The sequence below is a fragment of the Astyanax mexicanus genome, chromosome 25 (assembly GCF_023375975.1).
Source record: "Astyanax mexicanus isolate ESR-SI-001 chromosome 25, AstMex3_surface, whole genome shotgun sequence".
Classification (NCBI taxonomy): domain Eukaryota; kingdom Metazoa; phylum Chordata; class Actinopteri; order Characiformes; family Acestrorhamphidae; genus Astyanax; species Astyanax mexicanus.
In genome coordinates this window covers 26,261,915-26,289,855 of record NC_064432.1, presented here as the reverse complement: position 1 = coordinate 26,289,855, position 27,941 = coordinate 26,261,915, and the positions used below count along the sequence as shown (strand labels likewise).

At 36.3% G+C, this 27,941-nt stretch overlaps 1 protein-coding gene across 3 annotated transcripts; it reads left to right on the top strand.

Moving 5' to 3' along the window:
• The first annotated feature begins 38 nt into the window (after positions 1-38).
• si:cabz01007807.1 (uncharacterized) lies at positions 39-27,941 on the top strand. 3 transcript variants are annotated; one of them, XM_049472121.1, is made up of 37 exons: positions 39-113; positions 239-298; positions 3,521-3,586; positions 4,598-4,654; positions 4,747-4,809; positions 5,677-5,724; positions 5,939-6,001; positions 6,091-7,404; positions 8,067-8,126; positions 8,228-8,362; positions 8,590-8,655; positions 9,247-9,306; positions 9,564-9,599; positions 9,710-9,757; positions 10,811-10,855; positions 10,941-11,000; positions 11,331-11,393; positions 12,472-12,552; positions 12,639-12,689; positions 13,181-13,246; positions 14,457-14,552; positions 14,634-14,681; positions 14,797-14,856; positions 16,242-16,298; positions 16,425-16,484; positions 16,754-16,846; positions 16,941-16,991; positions 17,724-17,819; positions 17,955-18,008; positions 18,092-18,187; positions 18,324-18,377; positions 19,088-19,171; positions 20,667-20,759; positions 21,042-21,081; positions 21,181-21,235; positions 23,881-24,214; positions 25,077-27,941. In XM_049472121.1, the coding sequence occupies exons 1-37, from the start codon at positions 111-113 to the stop codon at positions 25,488-25,490; spliced, it is 4,230 nt and encodes a 1,409-aa protein (XP_049328078.1). In that variant the 5' UTR covers positions 39-110; the 3' UTR covers positions 25,491-27,941. The 3 variants fall into 3 exon arrangements, with proteins under 3 accessions (XP_049328078.1, XP_049328077.1, XP_049328079.1); XM_049472120.1 differs by having other exon boundaries at positions 12,636-12,689; XM_049472122.1 differs by lacking the exon at positions 16,242-16,298 and having other exon boundaries at positions 12,636-12,689.

The following is a 27,941-nucleotide window of genomic DNA, read 5'->3' as shown; positions in this document are numbered from 1 at the left end:
GGTGAGTGGAGTGAGCACAGGTGAGAGTTCAGGTGAGAGTTCAGGTGTGTTGCTCAGGTGTGTTGCTCAGGTGTGTTGCTCAGGTGTGGAGCAGGGCGTGAGGAGGACAGATGGTGAGTGGGTATTTAACTTTTAGTATTAATTTTAATATTAATAAAATGTGTTTGATTTGGAGCTGTGGGGTTAATTAGTAGATGAATTGATTGATTAATTGATCAGAACTCACCTTGTTTATCAGGCAGGTGAGGTGAGAGCTGGAGGGCAGGGTGAAGCCGGAGCCTCGGGGGAGAGCAGGCCAGTGAGTGTCTCCTGAAATATGGATAATATTTTATATATTTTATATATTTTTAACCAGTTAGTGACTCTTAGAGTCTTATTATGTAGATGTATTTCTCTTTTTGTAGTTTCTCTAGTTGTAGTTCTGTGTATTGTAGTGTTTGTTTACCTGGTTCAGAAGCAACTGATCCAGCCAATCAGGGGTGCGTTTCCCGTACAACGACGGAGCCTAGCATTGAACTAACGTGGTACGATGCATCGTTAAACTAACTAACATCTGAAGTACGACCGTTTCCCGAAACCATCGTACTTTGTTGGTACCACAGAAGTCTGAACTATGTTGGTTTGAACCACCGTGGTCTTAACTAAGGTGTTTCCAGATGTGTTCGGCCAGACTTTCCCAGCAGAAAACGTGCAAAACTCACAATCTTTAAAATATTATGCCAAAAATATGTTACTAATGTATCATTTAGGCTATTTATATTGTAATTATCACCAGAACATGAACGGACAACAATACTATTAATAAAATAACAATGAACTGCAAGTAAAATGTAGACAATAATTGCTATATATTCATTATTATTTGTAACAGACAGTGTTACTTAAAAAAAACATACACATATTTGCTATTGCAATATTTTTTTTAAAATAAAATAATCACCATTCTGAAGAAGTCTTATTAAAATGAGACATGAGAAATGTGTTACTCAGTTGTTCAGCAGAGCGCCTACGACGTGCAGCGCGCGGTGTTCTGTCGAATTGTGCAACCCATCGAGATGTGCTTCTCAACACCAGCGCCCATGCGTGGAAACATTTTTTATTTATTTAATGTTTTTTATGGTAATTCTGTTCTTTTTGGTTGCATTAAACAACCAGAAACCCCTTGCCATTATTTCTGAGTATTACAAATGCGTAAATGACAGCTGATGATAATGAAAGTAATTATAAGTTAGCAATAATAAAAAAATAAGGTTTATAATCACCCTAATAACCCAAAACTGTCTCCTGATATTTTGATTCAGGCTTTCCAAATATTCTACCGAAAGCATGTTTAAATATGGGGCTTTTTCTAGCAATTTTATATTTAAAAATTAAATATGCACTAGGATAATACGGTTTGACAGGGTAGCAAAACTCGACAGACACCGGATGGACGCCTAGTTCGAATCCCAGTCGTGGTTTTATTCTCTTAATGTTTTTTTTTCATAATGGCAATTAATGTTATTATTTTTTTACATATATATTAATGTAGCCTACATATTTCTACGTATTTCCTGTAATATATTATTTAACAAATACTAATTGATAACATTTGTATAGGCCTAGAAACACGTTGTATTGGCTAAATAATAAATTTTCTTTATTCACACTCTGTCTGGCCCTGTTACCTGCAGAGGATAATTAGGTAATTCAAAACACCTGCTTATTGCATATCTTATTCACAGAGTGCATATAGCACAATGGGTTTAAAAAAATAATTATTAACTATTTCATAAATGTTCACAGCACAAGTTATCTTTACTCAAGAGATGCCTGCTTGAATAATTGGCATACATCTTTCCAAGACTGTAAAATACATTTTAGCTAAAGAGCACTTCTCTTTTCACTACACTGAATTCATGTTTGCCAAATAAAGCTAAATGTTAAAGACATACATTAAAAAAGGACTGAATTGTATTATTTTACCTGGGCGCACATTGGTAAAAGTGAAGTGGCTCAATTAATGTAATTAACACAAACATTAAAAAGAAATAGGTACTTTTGATATCTTAAATCCTCGTGCAGCAATATTAATGTGATTTATCAGCTTTCTGAATCCTACCGTCCATCGTCTGCACTAATCACCAGGAACTAAGCTCCTAACGACAGGTCTAGAGCTGTAGTTGGAACGACGCAGCTGAACCACGGTAGTTGCGAACATTCGCTGGAACTACGGTTCTGGGAAACACCTGAGTAGCTTAACTAAGTGCTGCACTATGCAAGTTACTAAAGTGGTTACCTCCATAGTTCCAACCACGCTTTTGGGAAACACCTGCGTCGCAGCTGCATCGTCCAGACTAAGTAAGTTGCTAACGTAGTTAGCAACTACGCTTTTGGGAAACGTACCCCAGATCAGTAAGGCTACGTTCACATTACCAGGCTGAAGTGACTCAAATCAGATTTTTTTTTTTGCTTAATGTGGCTCAGATCTGATTTTTTCATGGCTGTGTGAATGGGCCTAATCTGTTTTTTTTTTTCCAATCAGATTTGAGTCACGTTCACATTAGAAGCCAAAGTGTTCAAATCAGATTTCTTTTTGTTCAGGTTGAGGAGGAGAGTTTTATCTGCTCCAAAGTAGTTTTTAGCTGCATTAAAGTGGTTTTTAACAGCTTTAAAGTATTTTAGCTGCTCTAAAGTGTTTAAGCAGCTCTACAGTACTTTTTAGCTTTTCTAAAGTAGTGTTTAGCTGCTCTACAGTAGTTTTACACTTCTGTATAGTAGTTTTTAAGTGCTTTAAAGTGGTTGTTAAGAGCTCTAAAGTATTTTAGCTGCTCTAAAGCGTTTTTAGCAGCACTAAAGTGTATTTTAGCTGCTTTGTATACTTTAGAGCTGCTAAAACTACTGTAGAGCAGCTACAAAATGCTCTAAAGCTGTTTACCACTATAAAGCAGCTAAAACTACTTTAGAGCAGCTAAAATACTTTGGTGCAGCTAAGAACACTTTAGAGCAGCTAAAACATACTTTGGTACAGTTAAAAAACACATTAAAGCAGCTAAAACCTACATTAGAGCAGCTAAACAAATTTGGTGCAGCTAAACAATACTTTAGAGCTGCTAAAATACACTAGAGCATCTACAAAATGTTTTAAAGCTGTTAACCATTATAGAGCAGCTAAAATCTACTGTAGAGCAGCTACGTAAAACTTCTTAATAGCAGCTAAGAATATTTTAGAGCAGCTAAAACCACTTTATATCAGCTACAAATACTTTAGAGCATCTTTTGCTGGAGTGGAGAGTAAACAGCTGGTCTGAAGTTTATGCTCAGGTCCAGGAGGTGAAAAAAGGCCAGGCGGTTTGCTTTTGCTGTTTTTAAGATTGACAAATCTGATCCGAGCAAAAAAAACTAATATTTTTTTATTTATTGATTGATTTAAGCAACGTGGCTTATAATCTTAAAAAGTCACTTTAAGCTGGTTGTGTGAACACAGAGCAGTGATGTGTCTCAATGTGTTAAAAATAAATGTTAATTTTTATCTGATTAGAGCATCACACAGCGTCCGGGAGTTCTGAGGAGAGTGACTGTAAGCCCCTTTCACAGCAGATACAAGGTAAGCGCGCACACTGCAGTCTACACATAACTTTATATTCTTCAGCTCAATTAAAGTTAAATTAAAATCTGATTTTATTCTCCAGAGCTCTTAATTTAGGTAGAAGAATGTAGAAAAACAGACTTAATTCAATTATTGTTAATAATCGTTTCAGTTGCCATTGATAATGCATCTATCTAGTCTGCACAAGTTATTAAAAGCCTCTGTTCTTTTTAATTCCACCCTTACCTTTAACGTCTACGTATTATAAATCCAGAGACAAGACAGCATTTCTCACATTGATTACTGCACTTCTCCTCATTTATTTTTGGGGTGAAAAATTAGTGACAGAGAAGTAGATGAAAATTGATGAAAATTGACCAAAATTGATGAACTTGGTGAGCGAAAATTAGATAAAAAAAGGCAAGAATTGAGTGAAAATGATGAGACTGATGCAAAAATGCTGGTACATTCTGCAGTTCTTCATTTATTTTTTTTTGGGGTGAAAATAAAATAAAAGAGAATTAAATGAAAATTGGGCAAGAACTGGGTGAAATTTGGCCGAAAACTCAGTGAAAATTAGATGAAAATTTGTGAAAATTGGAAGATTTTTTAAAAAATTGGGCAAGAATTAGGGGGACAATTAAACAAGTATTGGGAGAAAATTGGGTGAAAACTGAGCAAGAATTAGATTAAAATTTGGTAAAAAATTTAATAAATGAAGAATTATATGAAAAGTGGGCAAATATTGGGTGTAAATTGGGGGAGAATGGGGGGAAAATTAGATTAATATTTGGACAGGAATTGGGGGAAAATTGGGGGACAATTAGATGAGAATTGCGTAAGAAAACATTGTTTTTGTTATGTTTACTGTAACTTTAATATAATGTCCAATAAAAAAACGTATATTAAAAATAAATGACTCTACTTGCGCTTTATGAGCGCTGTATTCTGCAGTATTTAATCAGCTGTGGATTTTATAAGCGTGTGTAATTTGGTACAGTGAGTAAACGTGTGTTTTTCTCTCCTCAGGCTCTGCTTTCCTCCTCCTCAGGATCCGGTTCTTCTCCAGCAGCTGGTTTTAAACAGGTGGGTGTTTTTAGTCAGGAATGCTGAAGATCTGAATGCAGATCTGAGCTGCTGATTTTAATCTGATGTTGTTTTGGATCTGGTTTTGTTAGGAGAGTGACTTTCTCATCCACCTGTCTGATAAAACACCGCCCTCAGGAGACACGCCCACACAGGTACGACTCTGCACCTTTTAACCCTTTCACACATGAGCTATGTACCAATGTTGATAAATATTATTATTAAAAATAATAATAGTAGAATTGCTGTTTTCTGTCTGCAATGCTCCAAAAAAAGACTATAATTATTATATAAAATCTCTAAAATAAATAACTTTTTTTATATCTTTTGGATTGGAGAAGCCTGTGATTAAACTTTTTTATTTTAGATTTAATATTAACCTTTTTGTTCACAAGCCATCTCACAAAAATTAACATGAAAAAAGTGTTCTAAATTACACATAATTAGTTAATATACATTTTAATTTGATATATATATATATATATATATATATATATATATATATATATATATATATATATATAAAACACATCCCTATTAATCTTAATCATTTTTAGTTGTAAATATTTGGGTGTTTGGAACAGCCATTTCAGTTTGATATATCTAATACCTGATGGACACAGTAATATTTCAGGATTGAAATGAGGTTTATTGTACTAACAGAAAATGTGCAATATGCATTAAACCAAAATTTGACCGGTGCAAAAGTATGGGCACCCTTATCATTTTATTGATTTGAATACTCCTAACTACTTTTTACTGACTTACTGAAGCACAAAATTGGTTTGGTAACCTCATTGAGCTTTGAACTTCATAGCCAGGTGTATCCAATCATGAGCACCTTTCCTACCAACTCCTTAGCAACCACTTATTCAACCATAGCAACAGCATAGCACCCACTATAGCTTTGATCTTGATCTGTTGATGTAATCACCTGTTGTTCAGGTGTGTCTGTGTGAACGTCTGTTGGAGGAGTGTCTCTCTGCTTGTTTAATAATCTCTTTTTTTGTTGTTTTTTTCAGAACGGGATTATCAGTAAAACCCTGAATTCCTTCAGCTTCACTCCTCCGGTAATTCTACTGTTCAATCAGATGCACTTCATTCCTGAACCATGACCAATGTCTGTAGAAGCATGAACGGGATCATACACCTTTTATCACACACTTATCACAATACCACCTTAATATAACCACCACAAAATACAAAAGTATATTTTCCAGGATATATTTTACATGATTTTAAACTGTTTCTCTCTCTCTCTCTCTCTCTCTCTCTGACCTGCAGAACAAAGCTAATGGACTCAATGGAAGCTCAACCACTGTGGACCCCTTCTCTCCTCAAGGCAAAGTAAGCTAAGCTAAGCTAACTCCTCTGGAGATCTTCATATGAAGGTAAGATTTGTAGAAGTAAGATCTAACTGTGGATTTGTGTTGTAGGAGAACATGGCGGTGCCAAACGGTAGAGGAACCAATGGCTGGCCTTCAGCATCTTCTCCAGAAACACCATCCACACCAAATAACTGGGCGGTCTTCCCACCATCTCCTGCTTTAGATCAAGTCTCGGATCCATTCCAAGCCACGCCCCCTTCCTGGCTTTCAGACGCCCCTAAGAGTTGGTCAACCAATCACACCAAGGATATTTTACAACCTTCCAAAGCCAATGAGGAAAATGGCATCTCCAGGAGCATGGTGTCCAATGGGGTGCAAGCTGCATCTACCAGTTATTCATCAGATCCATTCCAAGCCACGCCTCCATCCTGGCTTTCGGACGTCCCCAAGATTGGTCCATCCAATCAGACCACTGATATTTTCCAATCTTCCAAAGCCAATGAGCAAAATGGCAGCTCAAAGAGCATGGTGACCAATGGGGTTCAAGCTGCATCTACTAGTTATTTATCAGATCCATTCCAAGCCACGCCCCCTTCCTGGCTTTCAGACGTCCCCAAGATTGGGTCAACCAATCACACCAAGGATATTTTCCAATCTTCCAAAGCCAATGAGGAAAATCGCATCTCAAGGAGTGTAATGGTCAACAAGCTCCAAGACACTTCCACCAATTCTAAATCTGATCTATTTGAAGCCACGCCTCCTTCCTGGCTTTCAGACGTCCCCAAGATTGAGCCCACCAATCACACCAAGGATATTTTCCAATCTTTGAAAGCCATTAAGGAAAATGGCATCTCCAGGAGCATGGTGACCAATGGGGTTCAAGCTGCATTTACCAGTTATTCATCTGATCCATTCCAAGCCACGCCCCCTTCCTGGCTTTCAGATGTCCCCAAGATTGAGCCAGCCAATCACACCGAAGATATTTTCCAATCTTCCACAGCCAATGAGAAAAATGGCGTCTCCAAGAGCATGGTGGCCAAAGAGGCATCAAACGAGAGGGATTATCTCCTGGAATACATTCTGGCCAATCAGAAACATGAAGATCCTCAGCCCTCGCCTCCTTCAACTGTAGCGTCTGATGGGTCATCAAGCTTCTTCCCGCCTCCCGTCATCACCGAGGACTCGATCTTCTCCACCCCCTTTTCCACTGCAGAGAATGGAATTTTCCAAAGTACACCATTATTTCAGACACCAACGTTTGATCCATTCTCTGATGATCCCGCTGTAAACGGTGATCTGTTTAAACCCCAAAAAAGCCCATTTGATGATTTGTTCGCTACTCCTGCTGGGAATCCCAATGCTAACACACCTGAAACATTCCAGGAGAATTCCTCAGGTGTGTCTCCAGTTAATGGTGGACTGGTAAGATTATCTCTCTTTAAGATTCTCCTCATGAAACTTTTTTTTACACCATAGAGATAGTTAAGTGATATTAAAGCAAAAGCTTTTATCCCAAAAAAACAAAATTTGGTATCTGAAGTTCTTCTTGTGTTCCTATACACTCCTATATGAGTTGAGTTGACTTTGGTCAGTGTTAAATGTTTTGACCATTGATGACTAAATTCAAAATAGAAAAAATGGGTGTAAAACCTTTTTTTTTTGACATTGATTCTCTAGTTTTCTGTTTGTTAATTTCTCTCACTCACACAAAATATTGCGTACAATGTGAATTTCACAAAAATAAAAATCCTTAGTCGATATTCATCTTTTCTTCCCTTATGTGGTACAATCCAACCTACTTTTGTTACAAGTTACATAAATGGATGAATAATTGAATAAATTGTTGTTTTTTTAAAAAAAAACATCATCACTACACCAAATGGTTTTACACTTAATTTTCTATTTGAATTTGGTCTCAAATGGTAAGCAGGAAGTGATGGGGCCTGGGTTAGCCTGCTAGTTAGCTGAAGGTATCAGTATGTTAGCGCTGTTGTGCTAATTTAGCCTCTAAGAGAGAATACATATAAATTGAGTATTGAGATAAAGAAATACAGAATTGAACATTAGATATTTGATTATTGCAGATGTTCAGAAGACGTCCTCCTGTTCCAGCTCCACGCAGACCTCTTAAGAAGCCCAGTCAGGTGAGGATGAGCCACAGTGTTTTCAGACAGTGGTTTATATCAATAAATAGTCTAATTAATTCTAATCAAACCATCATTTTATTGGCTTTCCTTTCTTACAGACTGTGGAGAATCAATCTTTATCAAAAACGGCTCCAAGTGATCCTCCTCAGACTCCAGTTATACACCTCCAGTCTCCGCCCACTTCTCCTGTAGCTCCTCCCACTGCCTCGCCATTTTCTACAACCAGCACTAAGGTGATTTAAATCACTTTATTTAATTGATTATTCCAGATAAATGCCTAGAAGACTGTGGCATACGTTAATTAAGTGTTTTATTTGTGGATCTAAATGGAATAATCCTCGTCTTTTATGTTTATGGAGGAACTGTTAACTGATAATAATGCAGGTATTTATAAATAATAAAACATTATATATACTGTAATATTAATAGAATTGGTTATTGTTGTATTTTGGTTTGACAGAATTTGGCACCAGCTGAAGAGGAAAATAATAATCAGGTCTATGAGGATGTTCTTCTGATTGGCCAGGTGTGTAACAAAATACTTTCATTCGCTCTTATATACTCTTATACGCTTTTATATGCTTTTAAACATTCTTAGACGCTCTTAGACACTTTTATTTGCCCTTATATGGTCTTATATACTCGTACACACTTTTATACACTCTTATATGCTCCTATACACCCTTATACACTCTTATATGCTCCTATACACCCTTATACACTCTTATATGTTCCTATACACCCTTATACACTCTTATATGTTCCAATATGCACCTATATACTTTTATATGCTCGTACACTCTTATACAGCCTTCTATGCTCTTAGACAGTCTTATGTGCCCCTATATGCTCCTATATATTTTATACACTCTTATACAGTCTCTTATCCACTCTTATACATTCCTATCCACTCCTATACAGTGTCTTATACGGTATCTTATACGCTTTTAGTGGCTTCTGCTGGTTCTGCAGCGATAGATGAAGTCAGATACAGCCGTGCTGCTGGAGTTTTTAAACAATGTGTAGATGTGCCTGACTGGGTTCTGTATAAATGTAAGCAAGAATGTAGCTGTGTCTAACCTATTTGTATTTGTGTGTGTTTGCATGTATTTTACAGGAGAAGTGTGTGGAGGATTGGCCCGAGGACAGCCCTGAACTCTCCTCTGATTGGAAGCCTGTATGTATCAGCATCTACTATTATTCCTGTTTATTAATAAGAACAATTATTAATTCATACAGCAGCAGCATGACTGATAAATTAAGCATTAAGTCAGCAGGACAATGCTCGTCCACACACGATGATATTTAGACTGGATTATCACAGGACTCCATTAGGAACCTCTACATCTCCATGCAGCAGTTTGCTTTAATGCAATTCATCACTCTGTTTAAAATATTAATAATTCACATTTTATTTTGTTTATTTTCATTTAGGCTGGAAAATTAAGACTGAGGAGGGATTCTGTGAAGGTGAGCCATTAATCAATATAGTAAAATGTTTATAATTTATAAAGTTTTCATACACGTACCATATAATATAAAATAATAATGTTTATTTGCTTTTTAACCCATTGTTTTAGGTTACCACAGAAACTGAAGAAACTCTTGGGAGGAAACATGGAATATCTGTGAGTCAATACAAAACTATACTATAACATACTATAATATACTATACAAAATACAATACTTTACTATACTATAATATACTATAATATACAAAACTATACTATAATATACTATAATATACAAAACTATACTATAATATACTATAATATACAAAACTATACTATAATATACTATAATATACTATACAAAATACAATACTTTACTATACAATACTATACTATAATATACTATACAAAATACAATACTTTACTATACTATACAAAATACAATACTTTACAATACTATACTATAATATACTATACAAAATACTATACTATAATATACTATAATATACTATACGAAATACAATATTTTACTATACAATACTATACTATAATATAGAATACTGTACTATACTATACAAAAGTATAGTTACAAAACAATTCGATATACTATACTATATAATACAATACTATACTATTCTATAATAAACTATACTATAATCTACTCTACAATAGTATACAAAGCAATACGATATACTATACAAAACTAAACTATAATATACTATACTAAATGCTATGCTATATTATTTTACACAATACTATACAATACTATACTATCCAAAATACAATACTTTACTATACTATACTGCAATATACAATACTGTACTATAGTATACTATACAAAAGTATACAAAACAAAACTATATACTATACTATATTATACAAAGTAATACAATACTATACTATTCTATAATAAACTATACTATACTATAATATACTCTACAATAGTAGACAAAACAATACGATATACTATACTATACAGTACTATTCTAGACAAAGTAATACAATATTATACTATTCTATACTATACTATACTATACTACTCTATAATATTCAAAACAATAGTATACTATATTATTCTATACCATAATATAATATACTATTTAAAACATATTATGCTATAATATACTATACAAAACTATACTATAATATTGTTTACTATACAAAACAATGTAATACAAGCTACCTTTGTGCTGTTATTTTATGTTTGTTGTTTAATCTCTTATGTTTTAGAAGCTGAGCAAGAGGTTTTCGATCATTTCTAGACGAGGGTCGAAGGTAAGCGCAGTAATTAAATCTACAGATGTTTAATTCAGTTTATAAAGGAGTTTAATCTGATACTGAAGCTGCTGTTGGGTTTCAGGAGAAGTTTGGAGATGAGCTGAAGGTGGCGCAGACAGCTACGCTCGGCAGAGAGGCAGCGGTGTGTACACAGGTTATTTTATTACTCTGGATTATTTATGCTGTGTAATGTTGGTGCTAGGTTAGCAATGCTCATGATTCCAGTTGATAATAAGACAGTATACAGTATTTTGCACATTTAAACACTAGAGAAACATGTGCACAGAGAGAAGTAACGCAGTACTGCTTGTAGGACTGATTTAATGAGACACTAATAGATTAAAAATAGTCGGATAATTGATAGATAATAGATAAAAATGATGAAACGCAGCAGTACTATTATCTGTCTACGTTTTGTGAGTCGTTTACAATCATCAATTAATCATGATATTTTTCATGTTTTATTGATTAGGAAAAAAGAACTCCAGACAGTGTGAACGGAGGCTATGGAGGAACCTTGCCCTGGGGGACGAAGGTGATTTTAAAAACTTTCTCTTGTATAATAAACTGTAAATCTACAGTAATGTTAAAATTAGAAATTAAACATATATATTTTTAAAATCTAATAACGCATACATTTAACTGTTCCAAAATGTGCTGGTCAAACTCAGGCAGCTTTACTTATTTTTTTTTTTACAGGGTTTCTAATCTGAATATGGTTATAAAACTCATGTAACATTTTAAAAAGCCTGTTTAAAAGCCAAAAGTCCACTAATTCTTTTAATTTCCTCTCTAGAAAGTCTTAATTTTAAAGAAATGGTCGACTGCATGTTCAAACTATTGATATTTATGACCAAAAAAAAATCACTCCTGTTACTTTTTTATGTTTTGAGTAACAGGACTGAAAGTAGCAGGAATTAGTTTTTAGCATAGAATTAGCAAAAACAAATAGCTAAACAGCGGCTAATATGCTAATAGCATGAGAAAAGTGAGCACATTCTAGTGATTTTCCCCAAAATTTCTATTTATAAAATAACCCAAAAATATGTAAGAATTAATTTCGGTAACAGGACTGAGTGTTGAGATTGAGCTTCTCAGTCATCGTTACAATAAGATCAAATATACAGAAAAAAAAAACTAATGAGTGAACTTTAATTCTGGTCTTATTATCTTCAGAAGAACCATATTGAAAAATATTTCACGCTTCTACTCAGTGCTAAAAAACAGGAGGACCAGTAAGTTTTTAGTTTTTACGCTTTCTCGGTCACATGACACCGTAGCGTTCAGTAGCTCCTCCATTTCCTCTCGCTGTTGTGTTTACAGTACGTGGATCTCCGTGGAAACTTTGGCGCATCCAAAGTGTAATTACGGTGCGCAGCAGTGGACAAATATCTATTTTATTAAAGGCGAGGAGACGAAACTCAGAGATGTGCGTCCGGATGGGACTAAAATTACCGGAGGAGCACGGAGTTCAGAGAAAAACAGTAGATAATTCAGCCTTTAATTTTCTCAGAGGACGTCTGAGAAAAACATGTACATGATCGTTCTGGACGGGAATAAAATCACATATTTAATTTGTTTCTTGACCATTTCTACTTTTATTCTGCTCATAGTTTCCTGAAGGAGCCTCAGATGATGTTTTCTCATCTGATCCAGACGAGCACAATGTGTCTGGGACCAGCAAACCAGTGAAGGTACATTTAATTACTGAATTCCCAATAAGTATATAAAATCATTTTGATTTTGTTAAATTTAATGCATGTTTTTTTTTTATCAGCAGAAGAAGAAAGGGAGAATTGTCGTTCCTCGGCTAAGTTACAGAACATCAAAGGTGAATGATAAAAATGATGAGTTCCTTTGATTTTACCAAATTGAAAACCTCTGGAATATAATCAAGAGGAAGATGGATGATCACAAACCATCAAACCACCAAACTGAACTGCTTGAATTGTTGCACCAGGAGTAAAGCAGCATAAAGTTATCCAAAAGCAGTGTGTAAGACTGGTGGAGGAGAATGAAAAAAAACTGTGATTTAAAAACCCAGCAGGGTTATTCCACCTAATATTGATTTCTGAATTTCTGCAAATAAATGCTCTAAATGACAATATTGTTATTTTTAATTTTTTTTTTTTTTGTTTAAAATTTTTTTACTCAAACATAAACATATAAATAGCAAAATCAGAGAAACTGATTCAAAAACTGAAGAGATCAAATTTTTTTTTTTCAGAGCTGTATATATTTTATATATGTTGCAAATGTCAGAGTTATGAATCACGTGACCCAGATGATGATGATCATATTTTGCTTCTTTTTTTTAACCAGATAAAGTCTCCTAATGCTGTTTATGAAAACGGATCGGCCGGTTCCTCTCTACTGCACGGGTCTAAGGTGGGTACCATGCAGCGGTACAGTGTGGACACGCTTCAGTTCGTATCGCGGTTCTTGGGCCACGGTTTCGGTTCGGTTTCGATATATTAATATTATCTAGCTCCAACATGCAGCACGTTTTTAACCCTTTCTGGTTCAAATCAACAAGGTGCTCCTACTCACACTCGCAGAGCCAATATTAAATAATAATAAAAAAAAACGGATTAATTAAAATCAAATATCTATTATAAAAAAAAGGAACACTTATTCTTACCATTAATCAAAAACAGGCAACTGATATCTCTTGTCTTGTTAATGGTCCAAAAATGGCGCCTCTTCAAATTTCCTTTCCTCTGTTTCGTGTTCACTCGCCATGATCACGCAGCTTAGAGTTCTGTTTAATTAGCCGTCAAATCTTCAGCGCCTGCCTTCAGAGCGCTGATTTGCTGCTGGGAAATTCAGAAACATTCTGATTGGTTGTTGCATGGTTGTGGAGAGACACGCAGAGAGAAGTATATTAAAAAAAAATCTGAATACACAGAATACCAATCACAGTGTCCAATCAATAACCACAAATAAAACATTAAATTTTTGTCACCAGCGAGACAGATAAGGACCAGAACCAGACAGAGACAGCTGGACAAACTCAAACTTTTTTGTCGTTCGCTCTGTTAATGCGTGCCCCGAAATATCGCAGTCCATCCAGGTGAATCGAACCGAACGGTTCTATAAAATACAGAGAACCGTTGCATCCCTACTGTAGTTGGTGCACCATGAGACTGACCGCTTCACCAAACTTGACCAGAATGTAATGCTAAATATACTTTGCTGATCAAGGGCTGGTTTGGACCAGTATACAGTATATTTTCTCTTGTATGAACTTCTTAAATCATGTGATTTCACCAGCTACCAGCTAAAACTGGTCTTGACTTTTCAACAAGAGGTTCTTCTAACTCGAAAAGCTAGAAAAGCTTTTTTGAACAACTTTTTACTTGCTATTTATATTTAACCTAATATTAGTGTTTTACTGAGTAAATACACATTTACAGCCCAGATAATGAGCTTAAATCTGCTTTAACCCCCCTGTTTTTATTTACCTCTCATTTGGAGTCCCTCAGGGTTGTATTTTAGGGACTATAAAGCTGATGTTAATTATGGCTATAGTGTAAGAAAGTAAATAAGTGTGAGCTACAGGGTCTAAAGGGTTAAGGTTGATCTTGGTGTCCTACAGGATGGTCTGCTGGCGGAAGCGTCCGAGCTGCAGGGTGGAGAGAAGGTGAGGAACGGTGAGGTGATGAAGGAGCCGGAGATGAAGGACTGCAGACCAGTATGTATTTTATCTGCTGCTATATTATTTAAATTATAATTTATTGTAGTAATTAATAACGTACGATTCTGTTTCTGATAGAAGCAACCAATGAAGTTAAAGCCCTCTGTTCCCCAACGCCCATCAAAGGTACTGATTACATTTATATTACTGTAGAATTTCTGTAGATGTTTTTAGATGTTTCTCAGGGTTTTTAAAGATGTTTTTGGGACATTAATATTAAGAGTTCTTGTTTATTTTGTAGAGTGTTTTTGAAGAGAACCAGAAGAAGATGAATGATTTCCCATTTTCAGAAGAATCGAAGGTGATTTCAGTTCTTGGATTTAATTCTTTGGCAATTAATTATATTTATTGTCCAGATGAAGTTAGTGTTGGTTGCTGGTTGGTTGTCTGGTTTGTTTTTTGGTGTTGGTGGTTTATTGGTGGCAGTTGGACAGTTTCATTTGTTTTTTTGTAGTTTTTTTATTTTTTGGCTATAGATGTTGGGAAAAGGTTGTTGGTTATTGGTTGGTGTTGGCTATAGCTGTTGGATGGTTTAGTTTTTTTGGTTGGTTGGTTAGCGGTTTGTGTTTGGTTATTGGTTGGTATTTGTTGTAGTTGCTGGTTGGTTGGTTTTTGTTGGTTTATTGGTCATGGTTGGTGTTGGCTATAGTGTTTGGATGCTTTTCATTGGTTGGTTGGTGGTTTGTGCTGGGTTACTGCTTGTTTGGTAGTGGTTTGTGGTGGGTTATTGGTTGGTGTTGGCTATAGTTGTTGGTTGCATAGTTTTGTGTTTTGTTTGAGATGCTTTTTGATTGGTTGTAAGATGTGTTTTGGCTGGTGGGGATTGTGGCTTGTTTTTGGCTGCTGTTTTTTTGGTCTTCTCTTTGAGTTTACAGGCTCTCTATAGTTGCCTTTTCCTATTCTATGAAAATTACAGACTCTGTTATCTACTTTTCTTTTCTATCACTTTAACTTCTCTCTAGTCCTGTTTAGAGACGCATCTCTATAGGTTTTCAGGATGATTAAGCTTTTTCCAGATTTTTGTTGAAGGTAAAAATGAATTTGATTTGTATGAGGTTTATGTTCTCTACACCAACAGAATGCAAAAAAAAAAAAAGCAGAACAGTAAGGTCCTGTCAAACGGTTACATTTTTTAGTTATTAATCATGACTTTTATATATAGTCTGTGTTGCGCAAAAACTTGTATCTCCAGAATATCAACTTTTCAGGAGAAGGAAAAACAATATTAGGGTTCAGTGGAAGTCAGTGTAAAAATACTCCAGTCTAAAAGCATTTTCACACCTGAAATCTGAACCGAGGTTAATGTGTGTTAGATTCTATTCTGTTCTGTCGGTTAGTTTTGTTCAGTTAATCTACAGCTACAGTTGGTTGATTGGTAATGGTCTGTGTTGGGTTGTTGGTTGGTTGTTAGTGGTTTGTGTTGGGTTATTGGTCGATTGGTAATGGTCTGTGTTGGGTTGTTGGTTGGCAGTGGTTTGTGTTGGGTTGTTGGTTGGTTTGTATTGGATTATTGGCTGTTGGTTGGTTGGTAAAGGTTTGTGTTGGGTTCTTGGTTGGTTGGTAAAGGTTTGTGTTGGGTTCTTGGTTGGTGGTTGGTTGGTACTGGTGGTTTTTGTTGGGTTATTGGTTGTTGGTTGGATGGTTTTGTTGGTTTATTGTTTTTTTTATCATATTTTTGCGTTGCAGGAAGACACATTTATGAAAACTAATGCTGAGAGAAGTCCATTTTCTACAGACTTACTGGTACATAACTAACCTACAATAACAGGATCTTTGAATATTTCATTTATATTTATGTTTATATACATATTTTGCTTCATTACGATAAAATGCATTGAGTAAATTAGCATTGCATCCTGTTTCCATCAGGATTCAAGTCTGAAAGAGCCAGAAGGTGCGACTGGATTCACTCCTTCATGGGAATCGCAGGTACTGTACACTCAGATGCAACATGTCATTACCTTGCCATGAGCATGTTGGCCAGGGTTCAAACTCTCTTGATAACAAGATAACACCTTAAAAATATATACTGCTTTGGGTGATCCCAAGCTGTTCCCTGAGGAAACACTTCATAATAAAAGCCTTTTGGTATGTCAGTGTAAATTTGGTGTATATTGGAAGTCAGTAATTCAGTAATACAGGAATGATCCTGTAATTGGATTAAATGATGATCTGATTATGAGGTGTTTAATCTTCAGGTGGGTTATCAGGATGATCAATACTCTCCTGGTGATGTGGACCAGTTCACCACCAGTTTAGAGAACAGGCTGGAGGTGCAGGACTCTCGACCAGTGCGTGTAAAGTATTATTACTTTTCCAGTATATTGTCTTTATTTAAATCCTCTTAATAAATCCTAATTTTGGTAAATTCGCTTGTTTTTACAGAAGAAACCTCTAAAACTCAGATTTCCACGTTTACCTCGGAGAGGATCGAAGGTAATTCATTATGAACCCTTATAGCGTTACTGAAATAATCTGATTATTGATTCCAAATTGTAGTTTAAATTTAACTATTTCTGATTTAAACTCAGGCAGCTTTACTTATTTTTTACAAGGTTTCTAATCCGAAGATGATTATAAAATTCCTTTATAAAAGTCTTTGTAAATGTATAAAATAATTGATATTTATGACAAAAGTCGCTCCTGTTACTTTTTAATATTTTGAGTAACAGGACTGAAAGTAACAAATTAGTTTATAGCATAGAATTAGCAAAATCATGACAAAATAGTTAAACAGCAGCTATACTAATAGCATGAGGACACTGAGCACATTCTAGTGATTTTCCCAAAAATTGTATTTAAAATCAAAAACAAATAAGATGTAAGAATTAATTTAGGTAACAGGAGTGTTGAGAGACATATATTTCATGATGAAGTTTATAGTTAGAGAGTGGAGATTGGGGTAATAAATGCTATTCTTCAGTGTTCTAAGTAGTTTTTATTAATGTTTTAATTACATATCTTACTTTTGCAATTAGGTCAATGCAGAAGACACTGTGCTTAATAATAAAATGTATTTTAAAGTTATTTTGCGTGCACATTTATACATGTAATTTCCTCTGGACAGAAATGGCACCTACATATACACTTATCAGTGTTCTGGGATTCCTCAGATGTTTTGCAATATATGATACATATGATTTATATTTAATATGTTTTATTTTTTAGAGCACAACAGATGAAATCCCACAGAAAGGAGCAGACCTATTTAAAGCCAGTGACGCCTGGAGCTCTGACCTCAACAGTCCTGATGGATATAGTGAGGTATCTTATATAAAACAGTTAATATTAAAATATATAATATTAATATTTCTCTTTTAGATCAGGTTTTGCATTTTTATGTATTTATATATGTATATTTATATATGTATTTCTGTGTTTTATTGTTATTTCTCACAGCATAGAAAGCCACCTATTCTAGTGGTTCCTCCACTCTCCAGAAGAGACTCAGTGGTTCGTTTTTAAATGTTTTTTATTATAATAATTTATATTTTTATGAATATATTTGTGAATTAAAGAGCGTTTGTGATGCTCAGGGCATGAGGGAATCAGAAACTCCAGATACAGGAGCAGATCTGTTTAAAGCAGAGGATTATACTGATGCTGAAAACTACATGGAGGAGTACAGTCCGGTATTTATTTACCTTTTTTATTTATTTAACTATGAATTGTAATGTATTTTGGGTATATTATGAGTGAACTGATCACCAGCAGAAAAACATATTACCCATCAGCCGTCTCTGAGTTTGTCTTTACTCGACATTTTAGGACTCAAAGCCCCATAAATCCACAAAATCACACCCTGCGAGCCGAGACGCAAAGGTAATGATATTTACTCATTATTTTATCTGTGTTTTGTTAGTATGTTAAAGTATTTATTAGTATTTGGCAGTACTTTATTAGTATTTTGCAATAATTGCAGTATTTTGTTAGAATTTTGTTCATATTTGCAGTATTTTATCAGTATTTTATCAGTATTTTATCAGTATTTTATCAGTATTTGGCAGTACTTTATTAGTATATTGCAGTATTTTGTTGGTACTTTGCAGTACTTTGTTAGTATTTCACAGTACTTTTAGTATTTCGCAGTATTAGTATTTTTTTTAGTATTTTGCAGTCATTTATCCGTGTTTTTTGGAGTTTTTATTAGTATTTTATTTAGATTTTGCAGTACTTTGTTAGTATTTCACAGTATTTTGCAGTAGCTTGTTAGTATTTCACAGTACTTTTAGTATTTTGCAGTATTAGTATTTTGCAGTCATTTGTCCGTGTTTTTTGCAGTTTTTATTAGTATTTTATTCTGATTTTGCAGTACTTTGTTCATATTTTGCAGTACTTTGTTAGTATTTCACAGTATTTTGCAGTAGTTTATTATTTTGTTAGTATTTTGTTTGTATGTTGCAGTATTTTGTTAGTATTTGTCTCATATTTTGCAGTATTAGGTAATTAGTATTTGTCCTGTTGTTGTTTAGTACGGTTCACAGATCATTCTTCTCTGTAAAATGTAATTTATATATTTTTGTTTTTTTAAGGCTCGAGACGAGGCAACCTTTCCTGAAGACCTCGATCCACCAGGAGCAACATCTGGTAACTACTTCCTCTCAGAGGCAGCAAAGGTATATTTTTACATTACATTAATTTTATTATTTGAACATTTCTAACCCTCTGTGGCTTTTATTTAATATCACAGACAAGCTTTCATTAAACAAAATATAGCCACCAAAACCTATAAAAAAAGTATAAAGGTAAAAAACAGGTGGAAAAAGCACATTTCTGAGAATTCACATCTTAAAGTGGCATTTTTGTCAAATATCACAATAATTCTGGGACAATATACTGTATAAAAGTGATATTTTATGTTTTCCAGAGCCTGCATCTGAGTATTCTAATATTCTTAATAATAAAATGAGAATAAATGTTATTTATTGCTCTTTAAAAGAGTGCAACTGCATTATTTGGCTACTTATTTTATTTCTTTCCCGGATGCTGTTAGCAGTATGTTGTTAGCAGGTTCAGGTAAAGGGTTGTAGAGTCATGTGATTTAGTTTTACAGGTATGAGATTCCTGTGGTTCTTTAACTTGTGCTGAAACCGGTTCTACTTGTTCTGAGCTGAGTTTCAGTGAGAACAGAGTGACGCTGTGATTTATTGACTTTAGGATCATGTGATTTTAGTTGCCGTGTGTTTCTGTGATTTATAAATCCAGCTTAAATTGTCAGCGAATAAATGGACTTAATGTACAAAGATTATTGCAGCTTTAAGCTTCTTTTAAATTAATTGAAGTGAATTAGATGCAGAAAGTTAAGATTTTAATAAATATTATGCCATTTCAATCTTTTTTATTTTTTTTTTAATTATCCATCAAACTAAATATACTATTAAATACACAAAAGACTATACACACAGTTTCACTGCTGAATCAAACTACAGTATATGAGCTCTTAATAATATTTAATGAAAAAGAGCAACTTTTTATCTCCAAAACAGCAACTTTACAGGAAAGAGAAAAAAAAACTTGTGAACTTTGAATGGAATTCAATGTAAAAATAGTTTATTTTAGGTAATTTTGAAGAGTTTCTATTGGTCCATTCATCAATAAATTTTGGCACAGTGTAAAGGAGTTTGTCTGTTCAAATTATTTAGTAAACTAAAAATTTACAAAAAATTAGAAAAAATGGGTTTTTCTTAGGACAGTGAAGATATACAGCTCTGGAAAAAAAAATAAATAAAAGATCACTTAAAAATGATTAGTTTCTTTGATTTTACCAAATTAAAAACCTCTGGAATATAATCAAGAGGAAGATGGATGATCACAAACCATCAAACCACCAAACTGAACTGCTTGAATTTTTACACCAGGAGTAAAGCAGCATAAAGTTATCCAAAAGCAGTGTGTAAGACTGGTGGAGGAGAACATGATGCCAAGATGCATGAAAAAAAAAACTGTGATTAAAAACCAACCAGGGTTATTCCACCAAATATTGATTGATTTCTGAACTCTTAAAACTTAAATATGAATATGAACGTCTGAAAAGTCATTTAATAGCAAAATCGGAGAAACTGAATCAGAAACTGAAGTGGAAATTCTAATTCTGTTTAATTCTATTCACAGGCTGAATGGATGTCCTCACAGATGGACGTGAGAAGATCGAGAGACCCTGATGAAGAGGAGAGACTGGAGGGAGTGGAGGAGGAAGAGGAAGGGGTCGGTCTCTTCAGCATCTTCTACCACCAGATCAATCAAACACACTATTCACACTTACTTACGATTAGTAAAATAATATTAATATATATGTTATACTTATTCGGGTATGGGCCTGTGTGTGTGTGAAATACAGATCTTTTACTATTAAGTTTCAATGTTTTTTAACCAGGGGTGTCCAAACTTTTGCACTAGACCCTTATATATTATGATATGTGATATATTACATTATTATATATATATATACTCAGTACTGTGTATTTAATGTGTTTTTTTATATTGCAGGACACGGACAGTCTGATGGAGTGGTGGAACACGGTGGAACGTGAGTAACTGTGGAATCCAGTATCTGGATGATCTTTCAGATGTATTTGAACACCAGCGTGAAGATAATAAACACACTTTCTCATGTTTTTCTCTACAGTGTGGGACGAGCTTCCGTCAGATGAGGACATCAGCCTTAAAGAGGACGAAACTAAGTAATACATTTATCATTATATTAGTGTTAAACATGGAATAAATACATTTTAATCAATGCAATTAATTAAAATATATAATTTAAAAGATCTGTATCTGACGGGGTTCATAATTATTACGTTTTAAGAGTTCAGAAATCAATATTTGGTGGAATAACATCTTGGCATCATGTTCTCCTCCACCAGTCTTGCACACTGCTTTTGGATAACTTTATGCTGCTTTACTCCTGGTGCAAAAATTCAAGCAGTTCAACTTGATTTTATGGCTTGTAGATTTTAATTTATTTGTATTAATATATTTTAATTTGTAATATTTATTTATTTATTTATTTAAAAATAGACTTCCTGTCCACACGACAATACTAAAAATAAATCTCCACCTTAAAGAGATTTTCAAGTGACCAAAACACTATTTATATGTATACAGGAAGCCAAAAAAAATCTGCATACAGGAAGCCGGCACCTTAATTTGAATTATACCCTGCCTTTCGCTTTAAGACCCCTGCCAATACTAATATTTTTTTTATATTTTTAATATACACTGCTCAAAACAATAAAGGGAACACTCAAATAACACATCCTAGATCTGAATGAATGAAATATTCTCATTGAATACTTTGTTCTGTACAAAGTTGAATGTGCTGACAACAAAATCACACAAAAATCATCAATGGAAATCAAATTTATTAACCAATGGAGGCCTGGATTTGGAGCCACACACAAAATTAAAGTGAAAAAACACACTACAGGCTGATCCAACTTTAATGTAATGTCCTTAAAACAAGTCAAAATGAGGCTCAGTATTGTGTGTGGCCTACACGTGCCTGTATGACCTCCCTACAACGCCTGGGCATGCTCCTGATGAGGTGGCGGATGGTCTCCTGAGGGATCTCCTCCCAGACCTGGACTAAAGCATCCGCCAACTCCTGGACAGTCTGTGGTGCAACGTGACGTTGGTGGATGGAGCGAGACATGATGTCCCAGATGTGCTCAATCGGATTCAGGTCTGGGGAACGGGCGGGCCAGTCCATAGCTTCAATGCCTTCATCTTGCAGGAACTGCTGACACACTCCAGCCACATGAGGTCTAGCATTGTCCTGCATTAGGAGGAACCCAGGGCCAACCGCACCAGCATATGGTCTCACAAGGGGTCTGAGGATCTCATCTCGGTACCTAATGGCAGTCAGGCTACCTCTGGTGAGCACATGGAGGACTGTGCGGCCCTCCAAAGAAATGCCACCCCACACCATTACTGACCCACTGCCAAACCGGTCATGCTGAAGGATGTTGCAGGCAGCAGACCGCTCTCCACGGCGTCTCCAGACTCTGTCACGTCTGTCATGTGCTCAGTGTGAACCTGCTTTCATCTGTGAAGAGCACAAGGCGCCAGTGGCGAATTTGCCAATCGTGGTGTTCTCTGGCAAATGCCAAGCGTCCTGCACGGTGTTGGGCTGTGAGCACAACCCCCATCTGTGGACATCGGGCCCTCATACCATCCTCATGGAGTCGGTTTCTAACCGTTTGTGCAGACACATGCACATTTGTGGCCTGCTGGAGGTCATTTTGCAGGGCTCTGGCAGTGCTCCTCCTGTTCCTTCTTGCACAAAGGCGGAGGTAGCGGTCCTGCTGCTGGGTTGTTGCCCTCCTACGGCCTCCTCCACGTCTCCTGGTGTACTGGCCTGTCCCCTGGTAGCGCCTCCAGCCTCTGGACACTACGCTGACAGACACAGCAAACCTTCTTGCCACAGCTCGCATTGATGTGCCATCCTGGATGAGCTGCACTACCTGAGCCACTTGTGTGGGTTGTAGAGTCCGTCTCATGCTACCACGAGTGTGAAAGCACCACCAACATTCAAAACTGACCAAAACATCAGCCAAACAGCATAGGTTCTGAGAAGTGGTCTGTGGTCCCCACCTGCAGAACCACTCCTTTATTGAGTGTGTCTTGCTAATTGCCAATAATTTCCACCTGTTGTCTATTCCATTTGCACAACAGCAGGTGAAATTGATTGTCAATCAGTGTTGCTTCCTAAGTGGACAGTTTAATTTCACAGAAGTTTGATTTACTTGGAGTTATATTGTGTTATTTGAGTGTTCCCTTTATTTTTTTGAGCAGTGTATAATGATTTGTTAGTATTATACCAAACTTGGGTTTTAGGTGGAGCATTCTATAAAGTTTTAAATAAAAAACACAAAGTAGAAATACCATTTAAATACACTTCCATCATTGCCAAAATTGGCTTGAGCTTTAGCTCTCCAGGTTTAGGTTTAGGTTTAGCTTCAGCCCTACAGATTTGGTTTTGGCTTCAGCTTTCTGTGTTTACACTGTAACTTGAAGACTCCAGGTTTAGCTTTAGCTCTCCAGGTTTAGGTTTAGGTTTAGCTTCAGCCCTACAGATTTGGTTTTGGCTTCAGTCTTATTCGTTTACACTGTAACTTGAAGACTCCAGGTTTAGCTTTAGTTCTCCAGGTCTAGTTTTTAGAAGCAGTACTGGTGAAATACATCAGATATTTATAATATATTGGAAAGATATCCATTAGGCATATTTTGTACATTTACTTACATTTAATCTAATGCCAGATTAGCATTAGCATGTTCCCAGGAGCTTTATTTAGTTTGATCATTTTTTTTCGTCCCTTTTTCCCAGATCTTTCACTGAAATAGCTGGGAAGGTTCACCGCGGGCTCCGAGTCTTCTATAAGGTCTTCACTGAACAGGCTGAAGTTCTCTACCAGCATGTCCTGCTCCTCTACGCCATCGCCGATGACCTCAGCAACTTCCACCGCCGCGCCAAAATCGCCAACATCACAGGCGGCACCACCACGGCTGTGGGTGGCGTGGCAGCCATCGCCGGACTGGCGTTAGCTCCAGTAACGTTCGGGGCTTCGCTCATCGTTTCCGCTGTTGGTCTGGGAGTCGCTACGGCCGGAGGAATCACCGCGGCTTCAGCAGCTATTTCAGACAACGTTCACGACATGAACGTAGGTTTCTACCTTCTTTTTGATAAGTTACCTAAATTGATAGTGAAGTGTTACCTTAGGAGAGATATAAGTATAAGTTGTGAGGTGTCATCATGTGATTGATTCTGAACACTGGCCAGTGTGCTCATAGCAAGGTGCATGAAATCTGATTGGAGATTTGCTGTGAGGACTGATGGTTTACTACAGAACATCTATAAAATGTATTAGCAGTGGGTAGCTGCTCCCATCTCAAACAATGTGATAAATCTAATGGATTTTTAGTTTGAGAATTAACAGCTAAGCATGTGATTCTATCGCATAGTGATTGTTTAGCCCATGAAGATGTTATGAACTGTTGGCTGCTAATTTTCAAACTAAAATTAATTTAGATTGGTTATCACATTGTTTGAGATGGGAGCAGCTTCTCGATTTACACACTGCTAATACATTTTATAGCTGTTCTATAGTAAACTATCAGTCCTCACTCCAACTCTTCAACCAGATTTCATGCACCTTCCTATGAGCACACTGGCCAGTGCTCAGAATCACTCAAGATAAATACTTTTTATCATGTTTTACTACAACAAAAGTTCATTTTACACCAGGGATCTCCTTTAAGGAGATAAATGTTTTTATTTTTAATCTTGTCTTCTAGTTTTGAGAATTGTACATTAACACCTGAGGTTTACCACAGACTTGAACAACCTGAGTTATCTGTGAACTTTTAAAACTAAAAAACTAAATCTAAAGTCCTCCTCGAGTGCCTCTATGCTTGAGACAAAACATAAAAATTAATTTCCACAGCATTTTAAAGACGGACTAATCCCCAAACCTTATTTTTCTCATGAATCGAATTGTCTCTCACGCTCTGACTCTCCTGCAGGACCGTAAGAAGATCGAGCTCGTGGTGCAGGACTACGAGACCCATCTGACGGAACTGCAGAGCTGCCTGAGGTTCATTTCGGAGGGAATCCGTCGGCTGCGCTGCCACCCGCTGCTGCGGAGGAACAACTACTACGCCGGGGACTGGGAGGTGCGCCGGGCGCTGCAGACCGTCAGCCTGGTCAGTGAACCTGTGGAGCGCGCCGAGGACATAGTGGCCAACGCCATGGCCGCCCTGAACAGCGTGTGTAAAGGCATGGACAAGTACTTCACCAAGGACTCTAGGGAGCTGAGGAAGGGCTGTAAGAAGGAGGTGACCATGCGAGTGCGAATGTTGGCCAAGCAACTGCACGAGGGCCTAGTGGAGCTCAACTCCATCAGGGAACAGCTGCTGGACGCGAGTGGAAACATCTAGAACGTCTCCCTCGGGCTTCAAGCATGTGGACGTTCCTACATTCCTGTGATGTCAGGAAAGCTGTAGAACTGGAGCAACCAGGGATATGACTTTTTGTTTTTCTTCCCTTCCAGTGTTCGTCTCATCTCATAAAAATTAAACTAAAAAAACAATAATAATATTAATAATAATTATATATTTGACTAGCCTCTTAAATCCAATTTAGCCTTAGTTTAGGCTGAATAGTATTTTACCATATATTTCGCACTATAACGTCACCAGATTATAAGGCGCATTTTATGCGACACTAGTAAGGAACAGGGGTGTCGCCATGTTTTCCTTCTTATTCAGCTTATTCTCGCCGCTGGGTGCAAGAGAGCTGTAAAGCTAAAGCTAAGCTAAGTCAAACAAGTGCTCGATATAAATCTATACGGATTTATCTTCTGAAAACTTTATTTGGGTGAGTAAATAAACGAAAGTGCATTACAGTAAAATTAGATCTCCAGATTTCCACTGAAGCTGGAGCATTAACATTAGCAGCTACCCGCAAGCAGGTAATGCTAATACTGCTCCAGCAGTGCTAGCCAGGGTTAGCAGCAGGCCACAGGCCGATAATTCTCACTTCTAGACGGCCAAAACTCTTAGTGTGTTTAGCAGGAAAGGCTAATGCTGCTCCAGCAGTGCTAGCCAGGGTTAGCAGCAGGCTACAGGCCATACTGGAGCATCAGTTATAAGGCACACTGACCATTTCTGAGAAAATTAAAGGATTTTAGATGCGCCTTATAGTGAGAAAAATACGGTTTTACCAAAGCCCCTTCAGCAGTATGTAGATTATGTGTCCCATAATATACAGTACTGTGCAAAAGTCATTATTGAGCAGAATTATTTTTAACTGTTTAGATTTATTTATTATTTTTTTTAGTTTACAGCCTCCTTTCTTCTCAGGGCGCACTTTTTCTTTTATTGTTTCTACCAGCCAATCACTTCCAAACGTTCAGTGATGTCAAGAGGACCCATTATCTTGTCTTTTTCCAGTTTAGGAAACTTACATATACTCAAAGATCTGAACCTGTAGAATGGAGAACTTTTGTCAATGGTTTCTGATTGCACAGTGCTGTATGTTTGTGTGGAACAGGACTACAATTCCCATAATGCACTCAGAAGAGCTTGTTCAGTGGGAGCACTTGATTTACACATGGTGGTTGATCTCTACATGTGGTGTTTTAACTTTTTTCACTTTTGTTGCTTTAATGTTGAGCACCTCACACTGGCTGTCTGTGGTTGGAAGTGCTGGTTTCTTAGTTGAGATTGGCGTTCAGTTCTTGTTTTCAACGTTCACTTCCACACTGGAAACCACCTTTCACTCTATAGTGCAATTCTTGGACTATAATAGTATGTGATAGATGTTCTGTATTTAAAAAATCGGAAACATCTCTCTGTATAAAGCGTTAAAAGACCAATCCGACTGATTTTAATTCCCAGATGTTTTCCAATTCCAGGCTTGTTGACTGCTTTATGCTTTTCCTGCACCCTTAACCATTATATTAGGACTCTCCCTATCACTAGTGATGCTCCAACACCAGGAGGGTGAAGACTAGCACATGCCTCCTCCGACACATGTGAAGTCAGACTCCGCCTCTTTTCGAACTGCAGCATTGATGAGTAGCATCACAGCCTTTTGAGGAAAGCGCAGCGACTTGGTTCTGATACATCAGCTCACAGACGCAGCCTTGTGCTGATCCACATCACCCTAGGAGTGATGAGATGAAAGAGCGCCATCTACTGTACGCACCCAGAGAGAGCAAGGCCAATTGTGCTTTCTCAGGGCTCTGGCAGCTGATGGCAAGCTGCATGACTGGGATTTAAACCAGCAATCTCCCGGTAATAGTGGCAGTACTTAGCCTGCTGGACCACTACGAGTCAATAAAGCATCTTTTAGCTTCCACGGGCATGGCAATATTCATTTTTCTTTACAGTGGAAATGATATGAAACAACCTATAGTTTGCCTGTTTGTTATTGTAAAAGAAAATATGATTTTAATGAAGATATTTTTTGTTATTTAGGCATCAGTATAATAATTCATATCTATTTGGTGTACTAACTTATATTTATATATGTCTAGTTTACATTCACTACCATGTTAACAATTCTAAGTTGGTCTAAGTTAGTCAAGAGGTTCATTTTTAACATTTAAAAGTCACAGATTGAATGATTTTTAATAATCAGGTATACGTTTTAAAAGTGCCCAAATCCACCATACAAATACTGTGTTTTTAGTCTTTCCAGTACAAAAAAAAAACCCAACATATTTTCCACAGTACTCAGCTGCATCCAGTTAATAATTGTCTGTCTTTAGTAGTTCAAGCTTTTCTAGAACAAACTTGAAATACTTTGTTTTTGTGCAATAATGTAAGTGTTATGCTGCCAATAAAGTTGTATTATAATATTTTAAAGCCAAAATGATTGAATCT